The 13,479-nt window shown below is 38.8% G+C and overlaps 1 protein-coding gene across 1 annotated transcript in view; it reads right to left on the bottom strand.

Annotated features, from left to right (window-relative positions):
* Window positions 1-13,479, bottom strand: part of LOC140748730 (uncharacterized) — a 35,725-nt gene that overhangs the window by 16,125 nt on the left and 6,121 nt on the right. Inside the window, exons 8-20 of the mRNA XM_073081585.1 lie at window positions 12,908-13,042; window positions 11,715-11,770; window positions 10,912-11,029; window positions 10,471-10,524; window positions 9,487-9,593; window positions 8,372-8,548; window positions 7,768-7,888; window positions 6,779-6,934; window positions 5,660-5,786; window positions 4,582-4,726; window positions 2,470-2,577; window positions 1,581-1,734; window positions 641-756 (exon numbers count right to left, since the gene is read on the bottom strand). Coding sequence (XP_072937686.1) covers window positions 641-756; window positions 1,581-1,734; window positions 2,470-2,577; window positions 4,582-4,726; window positions 5,660-5,786; window positions 6,779-6,934; window positions 7,768-7,888; window positions 8,372-8,548; window positions 9,487-9,593; window positions 10,471-10,524; window positions 10,912-11,029; window positions 11,715-11,770; window positions 12,908-13,042 — 1,574 coding nt within the window. The remainder of the gene's footprint in view (window positions 1-640; window positions 757-1,580; window positions 1,735-2,469; window positions 2,578-4,581; window positions 4,727-5,659; window positions 5,787-6,778; window positions 6,935-7,767; window positions 7,889-8,371; window positions 8,549-9,486; window positions 9,594-10,470; window positions 10,525-10,911; window positions 11,030-11,714; window positions 11,771-12,907; window positions 13,043-13,479) is intronic.

The following is a 13,479-nucleotide window of genomic DNA, read 5'->3' as shown; positions in this document are numbered from 1 at the left end:
TAAACATCATATTATGCAAACTAAAGATCCGCTAAAAAGTAACGGATCCGGATATAAATACTTGAATCACGAATCTTCGCGAATTCGGATACGGATGTTCGGAAAAACAAGCAATTAAATGATTAATCTAATAGAAATTATATTCAAATGCGAAGTCGTATACATTAGTAATACATTTTAACCCTGATACACAAATAAAGAAACGAACACCAAGTCGCAAATATGCACCAACAAACACAATTGATGTCCCTTTTGACGTGTATGTCAATGTAAATCTTTAACTTCTGCCTTTGTTTCAGTCTAACATTGCAGTGATTGTATATGTGCTCTCGCTTGCGTACATTTAGAGTGAAATTAGCAACAGAAATGCATAGACAACAGATAGATAGCTACTGCTCGGAAAAAAAATTATTGAAAAATTGAAAATTTTTACTCCTTTGTTAAACAGCCAGTTAATTTTACACGTCAGTTAACTATCTGGAGAGTAATTTGAGAATTGAAAAATCGGCCCTAGTCATTTAAAGCTAAAGAGTAATTTAACCAGTTGATATGTAAATGTTTTAAACAGATACGAATATAAATCTTTTCTCAACGGATATCTACGTATACGGATACAACCGGAACATCACTAAACGCTCACCTGTTAGGAAACGTCATATCGCATTGGTTACACTTGAAAATAAAGTTTTCATTCGCGTGTTTCATACGACGGTGCACTTGTAGGTATGTCCAATGCAGATACGATCTCCCACAGTCCTGTATATAATAAATTTAATTATATATATATAATCCTGTAATTTATATATAATTTTGAAACTTACAAAACAAAATATCAAAATTCTTTAATTTTTTTTTTTTATTATATTATTCATACGTAACACTGAAACATAAACAAAACATTGAAGGCAATAGATTTGTGGTTCGACTTTTATATAGGAGTAGCAGACCAGCAAACAGTCCACCTGATTGTAGGTGGCTACTACTATCGAGTTGAGTACAGATGTCCATGCGAGACATCTGTACTCAACCCCAGATAGGATTCCTACCTGTGCTAGCTAACTACTAAGCTACTAAGCTGGAACGCCTCGGATAAGTATGTCTCCCTTACTTTCAAACCAGAACACAGCAGCGCCTAACACTGCTGTTATGGGGTAGAAATAGGCGTGGCGATAGTGCCTCCGAAGTCTAACGACTATCACCTTTAAAAAACCTTTGTTACCTCGCACAAAAAGTGCTTCACGACAGGAAAGCCACCGTATACCTACTGTTTATTTGAAGAAATTTCAAGACAAGAACAAATATATGTTATCTCGCACAAAAAAATTCTTCAAGGCAGGAAAACTACCATATCCTATTTATCTGTCAATGAAAGAAATTTCAAGACAAGAAAAATATGTGTTACCTCGCACGAACAATTCTCCACGACAGGAAAACCACCGTATCCTTTTTTCTTGAAGAAATTTCAAGACAAGATAAAATATGTGTTACCTCGCACAGCAAATGCTTCACGACAGGAAAACTACTATTTCCTATTTATCTGTAAATAGAAGAAATTTCAAGGCAAGATAAATATGTGTTACCTCGCACAAGAAATGCTTCACGACAGGAAAGCCGCCGTATCCGAGGATCCCAGTCGCAGACGGCCCCGCTTCGGGCTGAGGATTATCTGTTTGTTTCTTTGCATCGGCCAGGGAACGCTTGTAGAAGCCGTGGGTCGTCTTGTGGGTTGTACATCTGGTAGACACAAATACATACAGGAAGAAAGAGAGAGATACATATGTAAACAGAGAAAGAGGGGCATAGAGTCATCTGGAGGCACGGCAGTGCCTCCGCCAAGTCAAGCCAAAAAAAGCGGCACGACCATACCATTCTTTTCTCGAAGCAATTCGGGCCATTTTTGACCCCCCGTATTGGATTTTTTTTACAATCATTGTTTTTGATGGCATGTTGTGTGAGTTGTTATACCCACATGCATACATAAAGAGAGAAAGAAGAACAGACAGTCATACGTCTACACGCATGCACACAAATATACAGGGTGAATTTTTCAAACGAGCCTTCAGGGCCAAATCCCAAACTATAAGAATTAGCGAAAAATGCTGAAAGGAGTTCTGAGGCCGATTTTGATAAAAACTAAAACTGCATCATTACTTTTTAAAAAATATCCTTTTCCCTAGCCGGGAATCGAACGAGTTCATTAGGAAAAAAATACAGCCTCTATATTATTCCACTATCTGATACTGTCGCTTATAAGGATCAAATTCTGGGAAGTAATGTTATGTGACAAATTAAAGGAAGAATTAAGTTTAACATTGCTGTTATTAGACAGTGCTTAATAGGTGTGGTCTTCTTACAGACATATGCACAGAAAGAGAGAGAAAATAGAGAGAGAAAGAGAGGGAGATAGAAGAGTGAGACGGATAAGAAAGAGATGTAAGAGCATGCTAACAGAATTAAAAATAATACTACCTGGAGTATGTGGCGAAGCTGACTTTGCAGATGTGACAGGTGAAAGGATTCTTGACACCCTTGTGGATGCCTCGGTGGGTGTTCAGGGCGTCCTCCTGGTAGAAGACGCTGGGAAAATAGAAAAGGTATCAAGGTGATTTAGATTGGGATTTTTTAACTATTATCTATGTTTATGATGACTATTGAAGACTAAAATGAAGTGTATTACAAATAAATAATAGTTAAAAAAACTAAAAATACGCTTTTATAAAAATTCGACCAAAAAATGAAAAATAAATAATAGTTTAAAAAAACTAAAAAAATACACTTTTTATAGCAAAAAAGCGTGGGGTGCATGGTGTCAATAGTTATAAATCTTTATTGATAGATACTGAGTAGAAGGATTATCATTTTGATAATATCTTAAAAAGCACCCCACGCTTTTTTTACAATAAAAAATATTTTTATCTTATTTACACTATTCTTTATTCAAATTAAAAAAAAATATTTTCTATTTTTTAGTTGGATTTTCTATAAAAAGTGTATTTTTTTAGTTTTTTTAAACTATTATTTATTTTTCATTTTTTGGTCGATTTTTTTATAAAAGCGTATTTTTTAGTTTTATTAACTATTATTTATTTTTCATTTTTTAGTGATTATTTTAGCGATTATTTTAACGATTATTACGTAGCGTATTATCAAGTTTATCTTTCGAATCAGCATCAGCACCTTTGCTTAGCAGTGCAAAAATGAATATTGGGTCATTGTTTAACACAGCTGTATGAAGTGGTGTTTTACATTGGTGTTTATTTTTATTGTTAACGTGAAAATCCCAGAGGAGTTGTTGAATGACATCCGAATTGTCAATGCTAACTGCTTTCTTTCATAATTTATACCATATCCCAGGTCCTCTATCTTGGATAAAAGTAATCACGGAAAAAGGATGATAGAGCATCTTTTAAAAACAGGCGCTGATGGCAATACTCAAGAGAAAAACGGTCAACTGCTTTACATCTAGCCATTTCAAAAGGACGTCGTCCAATCATCGATTTAATATTACAGCATGATGATGTTAATATCAAAAATAATTCTAGAATTTCTTCTCTTTGTGTTGCTACTGCCTGCAGAGATTTTAAAACTGTTAGTAGTTTAATTAATTTTACAACTCAAGTTAATAATATAAGTTGTGACTATGACGATGAGCTGAAATCATATATGCCTTTACATTTGGCAGCAAGAAATGGGAACAATGAAATAGTGGAAATCTTGTTAAAGGAAGGTGCAGATGTTGAATAAGGATGATGAGACACCGCTTCATGATGCTATTAACAACGGACGCGTCGAAGTTGAGGTCAGGTCAGGTCAGGTCAGGTCAGGTTAGGTTAGGTGATCGGCGCGCCTGGTAGATTCCTTTATTGGTCTTAACGCAGACCTTCCGGGTCTCAGGAAAACAAAAATCGCTGATCCTGATTATCCTAGTAAGGATAACGGGTCAGAATGTTTAAAATATTGAATTGTCATCGGTCCTTAATAAGTATGCCAAATTTCAAGTTAATCCGATGTTTTGAAGGGGATTAAAATCATGTTCAAAGATTCCGTTACATACTAACATACCAACATACATACGTCTGAAGCTAATAAAAGCGTATTAAAAAGATAATATTATAAATATAACGATTGGTGCAAAATGGTTATGGTATGATGTAATACGATAATAGTAAAAAATATTTATCATCATTTTTCCCAAACGCCCTAAAAGATGTATAAGTTCAACCCTCTGTATAATGTCGTCTTGTCCCTCCGTTTGTACAATTAAAATGGCTTTTTGTCTCGTCGTATGTACAATATGTATTTTTTATAATATAGAAGTAGCAGACGAGCATGCAGGCCATCTGATGGTAAGTGGCTACTGCCGCCAATGAACATCTGTAATCAATCCCAGATAGGATTAGATATTCCTACCTGAGGTCGGCCACAGATGCGCCGCTACCCCTGAGGACTAAGTTGGAACTCCTTGGAAAAGTATATCTCCCGTACCACACTCTTCAAACCAAACTACTGTGTTCTGGTTCAGATGGTCTGAATGCTCATCTGCTGGTTCTATAGTATTAAACAAGTTCCAAAGCCACTCACTCCTCACAGTACTCGCATCTGAACGCCTTCTCAATCCTGACCACCCGTATGATCGGTCTTGCAGAGTCTTCTAGAGCTGATAACAACGCTTCGCTCTCTGTATCGACCACTTCTCGGTCTATTGGCTTGCTTAGCTTAGGCGATTCTGGTTTGAAATATATCTCATTATTGATTTCACTAGTGACGTCATCATCAATGTCACCTATGTTATCGACGACAGCAGTGACGTCATAATCGACGTCAGCGCTGACACGTTCTGTGACGTCATTATTGAGGTCTAATGACCTACTGTGACGTCATCATCAATGTCACCTATGTTATCGACGACAGCAGTGACGTCATAATCGACGTCAACACCGATACCATCTTTGGCGTCATTATTGATGTCTATTGACGTTCTTATAGTCACGTAGTAAGTCGATATTACCTTCACCAATGGCCCGTGATAGACATAAACAAATATTTGAACAAAGACTTAGCTCACACATTAGAACACTTATTTCTTTATTTTTTTTGACCTGTCACTCATGTCATGGTCTCCTAGCAACTGGATTTTGCGCATGTGTAGCAGACTCCACACATACTTGAAGATGTACGCTCGAAAAATCGACACCAAATGGCAAAGTGCAAATATTTGAAGCAACATTACTTAGTACTTCACTGTGTTCAACATTTGTTCAAATATATGTTCAAATGTTTGTACTATGTCTGACACGGGTCAATGACGTTATGTTCATTTCAACATCAATGTTCTACGACATCAAATATATCATAACTGACGTAATCATATTATGACATCATAATTGAGGTCACTAACTTAGTGCTCTGGTAAATATTACTTTGGGATTTACTCAGTATAGTTAAGTTATATTAAAACCAATGTATTAATTTATGTAAATAACTTAACTATTAATTTAACCAATGCATATACGTTAAAAAAAAACAAAATAAGTGCAATTAATAACAATCGGTGACAGTTATGACAGAATAATCATAGCAACATGATATATAATCAAAATTAAAAATATTTGGATACTTTTCATTGTATATAATAAATTATAAATCGAAATGTACTTACCAACAATCCTGATAGTGTGTCTGACGACACCGCTGGTGGGCGACAGTTGTTCTGTCACCGCTTCGGTATCGTCCTTCAGTTCGCTTGTAAACGCTGTTAAACATTCCGCTGATTTCGATGCGTGCTCCTGTTATAACATATTTATTTATTTATTTATTTTATTGGTCTAATTAGAACGGCCGAGGCCACTTACACTAACTAGACAGATCTAACATACAGACAACTCACAGAACTCCAAGCATACAGACATGATCAGCTTCCAGTCATCAGCAAGCACATCACAGTTCGGATAATGATCCATGAGCGCGTTCAATGTCGCAAGTGTGCGCGGAACAGGTGTGTTAGCGCGCGACACAGTGCGGGAAGGCGGAACCACAAATAACTTGTGCTTTCGGCTTCGTTCAAACTGTCTGGGACAAATATTCGGCAAAGCTGATTGTGAAGTTCCTGCGCCTCAACAGCATTATGTAAAATCTTGCACATAATTTCAATTTGGTTGAGGTTTCTACGGACCTCTAAAGAATTAAACCCTAAGTGACCCAAGAGGAATAGTTGGGTACAGATACAGGTATACATATGAGGTAACGCTACTAGCGTCTTGATAAGTGATTGAGCCTTTCGTGACAAGATTGTGGTACCGCTGTCACAACGTTTTTTGTCTCATAACACCAGTGTTACACGCTGTTGTCTTCTGGTTTGCAAGGTGTTAAGGTAGAAACACTTACACGACGCGTTTCGTATATTTTTTTTTATAATATAGGAGTAGCAGACGAGCATGCAATGCAGTCCACCTCATGGTAAGTGGCTACTACCGCCCATGGACATCTGTAATCAGCCCCAAATAAGATTACATATTCCTATCTGAGATCAGACTCGCCGCTACCCCTGAGGACTAAGCTGGTACGCCTCGGAAAAGTCTGTCTCCCTTACCACACTCTTCAAACCAGAACACAGTAACGCTTAACACTACTGTTAATAGACATAAATAGTGACGGCGGTGCCGCCAGAGACGAACCACCTTCAAAATCTAATTTGTAAAGTAAACCCTTAGGTTTAGTCAGCCAATCTAAACAGCACCCTCGCTTCCTTCAGCTGCCCAGAAACCAGAATACCAAATACCTGAGCCTCCACATGGTCCCTGAAAGCCCGGCAGCAGACCGCACACACCAGCACCAACTTCGGCCGCAGCTCCTCTTCATGAGCTCGGAGGTGCATCCGGAGACGAGAGCGACGGGTCAGCTGCTTCAGGCAGATGTGGCATTGGAAGGGCTTAATCTGAGGATTGATGTCGACTGATCTTGCAATTTGTTGAAGAACTGATCGAGGTTTTAGAGGAGTGTTTTGTTATGGTACGTGAAGTGCAACTTGTTGTAGAATAAATTGAGGTAGATGTGAAGGGGCGTTTCGTTATGGTACGTGGAGTTGAAGCAAGGTATTTTAGTAGAAGAGTTTAAAAAGATAAAAATAGTGGAGACGGAAAAGGAAATAATATGTAAAACAGAAAGGGATAAGATAATAAAATGGCAGAAGAGAATGACAAATAAGAAGATAGAGAATAAATAGATAAATAAAAAAGTAAACAGGAGAAGCATATTGAGGATTAAACGGAAAGTTATTTAGATGTTTAAAGGTATAGGACAAGGAAAAAGATAAAATAGATAGATAGATAAGTAAAAACAAAATAAGAGTTAAAATAAATAAAGTGTGTAATGCCCTGTACATTTAAAACGTATTCTTGTGTATGTATTCCATTCTTCATACTGAAGTTTTATTTCTTTGTTTTTAGATGTAGAGTCCGTATCAAACTCCTAATCCGCTCTGAATATAGAAACGAGTCGCGTGGCAACAGCAAATTGTAGATATTAGCGAGATTATTACAGCTCGGGACCACCCTCCGCTGCCCGCACTCGCCCGCGAGGACATAGCTGCGTTAGTGTGCACTTACGTTATATGCTAACTAAACATGCGCGCAACAACTTCAGAGCGGACTAGAAGTTTGGCGCGGACTACCTTAAAAATGCGCACCACCCTGTGCCTGTGTGCGTGCGGCTGTGTTTGTCAGGGTCGCTCTGGGTCCAGCGACAGACACCCTAGGAGCAATCAGCTACCTGTAGATGCGTGACGCCGTGCTCGTCCAGGGTCTGCTTGTCCAGGAACCGCTTGCCGCACGTCTCGCACGCGTACCGCCGCGTGTCTGTGTGCGTGCGGCTGTGTTTCGTTAGCGTCGCTCTGGGTCCGGGAACACACAACAACAATATACAGGGAATTTCAAGAAGATTTTGAGAAAAGAGCCCTAAGTATAAATCACTTTTGAATGTGGTAGAACCCTTTGTGGATCGACTCCGGCGGCACAACCGCCACACCTATTTCTGCCTCATAACAGCAGTGTGAAGCGCTGTTGTGTTCTGGTTTGAAGGGCAACGCAAGGGCGACATACATCCCCAAGGCGTCCCAGCTTAGTCCTCAAGGTAGCGGGGCATCTTTGGCCCATATCAGGTAGGAATGTCTTATCCTATTATTCCTCTCTAGGGTTGATTACAGATGTCCATGACTGGCAGTAGTCACTTCCAATCAGGTGGACTGCATGCTCGTCTGCTACTCCTATATTATAAAAAAAGGTAAACTGCAAACTTAAATAGTTCAACAACAAATAAAAAAAAACAATTCCACTACTCTGACCTGATGATTGATATTTTAGAAGAAATACCATACCTGAGGAAGAACGTCTTCCCGCAATCCTTGACGGGACACTGCCAGCGCTTCTGCTTATCATGCTTGAAGTGTACGTGGTCGAACAGCTCGCTCTCAGTGGGGAACTGAGTACCATCGCACTCTGGGCACTGGTACTCCCCGGTCGGGGTTAGGAAGGTGTTGGTCTCGTGGAATTGCCTTGGGGAAAAGGAAGGGATAGGAGAGGGTAGTAAAGGAATCAAAAACTCTTCGGGCACACATCATCATCATCATCATCAACCCATTACTGTCCCACTGCTGGGCACAGGTCTCCTCTCAGAATGAGAAGGCGCACAGTCATATGCTAATTTTGCCGATAACGTGGGTTATGTAGATGACAACACACATACTCATAAAGACAAGTACACAGGAAAACCACTCACCAGAAACCCACCCAGAAAAATCCAAAATATAAATTCATCATTCGTTGACTGCATGGTCAAGAATGGACCTGTCGTCACGATTCCCATTATCAACGAACTACGCAGATCATCAATATCGTTAATTTGTAAAGGTAACGGAAATATTACTAAAGACAAAAATGAAAAAGAATAACTTCTGAAAAGGATATAAAAATATTCATAGCTCTGAAGTGTTACTATTCTCTTTAAAATAATTTATTTTGAATTTAAAATCTACTAGTGGTGCCCGCGGCTTCGCCCGCATTTTAAAACAAAAATATGACTTACATAAAACGGAAAATTTGTACCTGCATTGGAATGACAGTAGTGCCATCTCTCGAAAATTGGTATTTGAAAGAACAACTTTGCTAAAGATCATCACTTGATCAAATGCATAGTTTCCGATTCTATAACTACTTACGAATTAAAAATTAGACCTCCCAATTGAGAAAAACCTTTTCCCACGGACTAAATTGTGAATCTAAACCATTCTCAAGTCCCCTTGAACACACACAACAAATTTCATCATAATCAGTCCAGTCGTTTAGGAGGAGTTCAGTGACATACACACGCACATAAGAAATATATATATATAATGATTTATTTTCATGATAAAGACTAAATGCTCTAAGTATTTATGTGTAACACGTGGAAGGGTATATGATATATCGCATAAATAACTTACATACAACTTACATATGAAATTTCAGACGAACTTTTGACGTGAAGGATTCATTACAGTTGTGGCAGGTAACGATTTGAGGATCCGAAGTGGGTTGACGGTTTCGCTTCTTACGGGGTCTCTGGATTGACAAAGCTCAAACGATTAACTTGTAATAGAAGATAGACGTAAATAGAGTAGTTAGTAGTATCTAAAAGCAGGGTTTGATTTAGGGGCGGGCAGGCAAGGCTTCTTCCATAGGGCTTTCACAAAAACGTTGGAAGAGAAACAATATTTAGAGATCAGCAACTTTCACTATTTTTTTCCTTTAAACTGTCTGCTTTTATTTATTTATTTATTTAATAAGGTTTGCCAATATATACACAAAAAAAACCTGTTTTCTTTATTCGAAAAAAATAGGGGCCTCCGCTTTATGATGTCCCAGTGCCCCCATGCCCGAGATCTCCAAAATCTGGCCCTAATCAAAGGTGCATAACTAATTTTGTAATTGGATTTGTAAATCAACGTGACAAATTTCCATGTTTCAAATTAAATGAGCCTTTACGTATCTCTTGAAAACTTTACTTAGAGATTTTTATTATAAGCAGTATCATATTGCATTCCTTAAAAAGTTGTTACGAGTATATCTGCCTCCGCCAAGTCGAGCCAAAAAAAGCGGCACGGCCGTAACATGCTTCTCTCGAAGCAATTCGGCCCATTTTTTACCCCCTGTAACTTCGTTGTATATGAAGCTAGAAGCGTGAATTTTCAGGAGCCAAGCAAGCTTGTATAGACACGGTATATTTCAAGTTTCATTCAATTTGAACCAGTGGTTTAAGAATTACAAGTAGTCAAAGTTGGTAATTTTGTCACTCACTGACTGACCCACAGATCTATATCTTAAGACTGACCGATCATCAAAATGTTAAGGCACTTCTAGCAGATATAGAAGGTTAAAATTGAGTATACAATTAGTGTTTCGTATAAAACTCATGGATCACATATCCAGATCAACTTACCTCTACCAATAAATCGTTATTAACTGATACTAGCTTGACCCTCCCTTGAGCTCGCTGAAAATTAAACAGAATATTTCAAAATGTACATACACTTTTTATATACAATTTATATACAGTTTTTTTTTATATATTTATACACAATATTTGTATACAACCTTAAATAAGCCAGCCATATACCATAACTTAATTCTTAAAACTTAGGAAGCTCACAGCTTTTTACGTAACCCCAGGTAAGATTAGGTTCCTACCCCGTAGGACACCCTAGTGTCCTACGCCAATGCCTCCGTTATGGAAAGAACCTCCACTGGAGCGCTTTAGCTTCACCCGCTGCTGGATTACAACGGGCTACTGAGCCCCCCCACCACGACAAGACGCCCTCCAACTTGGGGCGCAGCTTCCTAACCTAACCTAACCTATCTTACTAACCTCTCCACGTCTTACCTTATAGAAATCCTCTTTAGTCGGAACACAAACAGGTCCATCCTTCGGCTTCCGTTTGCGACCGCGGCGCCGAACACACTTATGTTCAAGCAAACCCGCTGTTGATGTAAATGATTGACTAAAAGTGAAGAAAGAAAGAATAAAAGTACTAGAAATAAGAATTAAAATATTTCAATTATTGTATTGTTTTTGTTTTTGAATTATCTAAATATATATAACTCAAAGGTGACTGACTGACATAGTGATCTATCAACGCACAGCTCAAACCACTGGACGGATCGGGCTGAAATTTGGCATGCAGGTAGATGTTATGACGTAGGCATCCGCTAAGAAAGGATTTTGATCAATTCTACCCCCAAGGGGATAAAATAGGGGATGATACTACATAACGCGAGCGAAGCCGCGGGCAAAAGCTCGTTGTAATATAAATTAAAATAGTAGAAATCAGACAGAATATAATAATGTTACGAAAACGATGAGACATAAAGTACTAGGAGCAAAATATAATGTCATGCTTTCACATCTAAAATAATTAACAGATTTTGATGAAATGTTATATGAAGATAGTTTAAGCTCTCAGAAAGTACATAGACAACCTTGTTTTAATTAACACTTAAGGGGATGAAATGGGGTTAAATTGTTGTGTGAATTTTTTGTTCTTTATTTATTTTGGACGGTTCGAGCTCCCACTCTTGCCGCCGGCAACCCCGGAAGCCCCCTTTTAGTCGCATCTTACGACAGGCAGGGGATACCGTAGCCCTATTCTAGTCCCGGGACTACAGGGACAAAGTAATTGTAATTACCTGCAATTAGCACAATTGTGCACCTTCGTAACTTCAGGCTCGTCTTCATTTTTAATCTACAAAGAATATAACACAAACATTAAGATGTAATAGACATACAAAAGAAAAATTTCAAAAAGCATATCAAATTCAGCACAAAAGGTCAGCAGAAGATATTTTTGAATATTTTTTTTATAATATAAGAGTAGCAGACGAGCATGCAGTCCACCTGATGGTAAGTGGCTACTGCCGCCCATGGACATCTGTAATCAACCCCAGATAGGATTAGATATTCCTACCTGAGTTCGGCCACAGATGCGCCGCTACCCCTGAGCACTAAGCTGGAATGCCTCGGAAAAGTATGTCTCCCTTACCACAGAGTTTACCAGGGAATAGTTTGAAATGCCCACCCAGTTTGTAAGTGGAAGTTACCGCTCGGTGCGTAAGACTAGTTTTCCGCCAATAATAATTGAAGGTGGTAGAACCCTTTGTGGTTCGACTCCGGTGGCACCACCCCCACACCTATTTCTGCCTAATAACAGCAGTGTTAGGCGCTGCTGTGTTCCGTTTTGAAGGGTGTGGTAAGGGAGACATACTTTTCCGAGGCGTTCCAGCTTAGTCCTCAGGGGTAGCGGCGCATCTGTGGCCGACCTCAGGTAGGTATCTAATCCTATCTGGGGTTGATTACAGATGTCCATGGGCGGCAGTAGCCACTTACCATCAGGTGGAATGCATGCTCGTCTGCTACTCCTATGTTATAAAAATAGTTTAGAATGGTTAGCAATTGAGTTTGGAGACCACCTCAAGACCGGTGACCCGAAGATCCCTTTGACGCCCCCAGGGCCGGATTTAGTGGTCTAGAGGCCTTGGGGCAACAAAGGAGTGGAGGCCCCCTGGCCGCAAATTATTTTCCGAATAAAATGAAAAATTTTTTCAGTTGAGTTTTCAATAAATATTTTATTGTCAAACGCAGGTAGAATCTTCTAGTATTCATGTTTGTACAAAGTACTGTAGATAAAAGTGAAACAGCGAAAAAAAATGTCAAAGGAAAATATATATATATATACCAATATATTTTTTACTAATGTTTACTAGTCGGATGTAAAAAAAAATCCGACGTCTCTATTGTGGGGGCCCCTCTTTTGTGGGGGCCCCGGTTGCCCTCCCTTAAATCCGGCCCTGGACGCCCCTATCCCGCCTTAGTCGGCTAGTACCTTAACACTCTGCAGTAATTTCTGCAAGCGTCCTGTCGCGTCCTCGTCTCCGGTCTGCAGGATCCATATCTCATCATCGCTACTGTCCACAACCTCTTGTTTCACCTCCGTTTTGATCTCCATTTCAAGCTCTTTCTGGAGAAAAGTAAATCGAATGAAATCAAATCATTTTTTTTAATTCAAAACTAGCTGACCCGGCAAACTTTGTACCGCCTCAAAATCTATTTATCAAATATGTTTCATATAAAATATAGTCTATGTTACTCGTGGATAATATAGCTTTCGAATGGTGAAAGAATTTTTAAAATCGGTCCAGTAGTTTTTGAGCCTATTCATTAAAACCAAACAAACAAACAAAGTTTTCCTCTTTATAATATTAGTGTAGATAGGATTTTTAAAGAGCACTTTTTGAATGTCAATACATCTACCACCACTTCACAAGGTGTTTCGGTATGGAGAAGAAGCGGCGAAAGAAACTCCATAACACATATCTTTAAATAAAAATGTTTTATACAATGACAATTAACCCAATGGTACATGTGGAGCTGGATCTGCTTCAGACCGTTTTATCA

The sequence above is a fragment of the Epargyreus clarus genome, unplaced genomic scaffold (assembly GCF_041222505.1).
Source record: "Epargyreus clarus isolate Ecla_fem2 unplaced genomic scaffold, WU_Ecla_fem_2.2 ptg000016l, whole genome shotgun sequence".
Lineage (NCBI taxonomy): Eukaryota > Metazoa > Arthropoda > Insecta > Lepidoptera > Hesperiidae > Epargyreus > Epargyreus clarus.
Note: the sequence above shows the minus strand (reverse complement) of the source record. Positions and strands in the feature narration are given on the sequence as shown.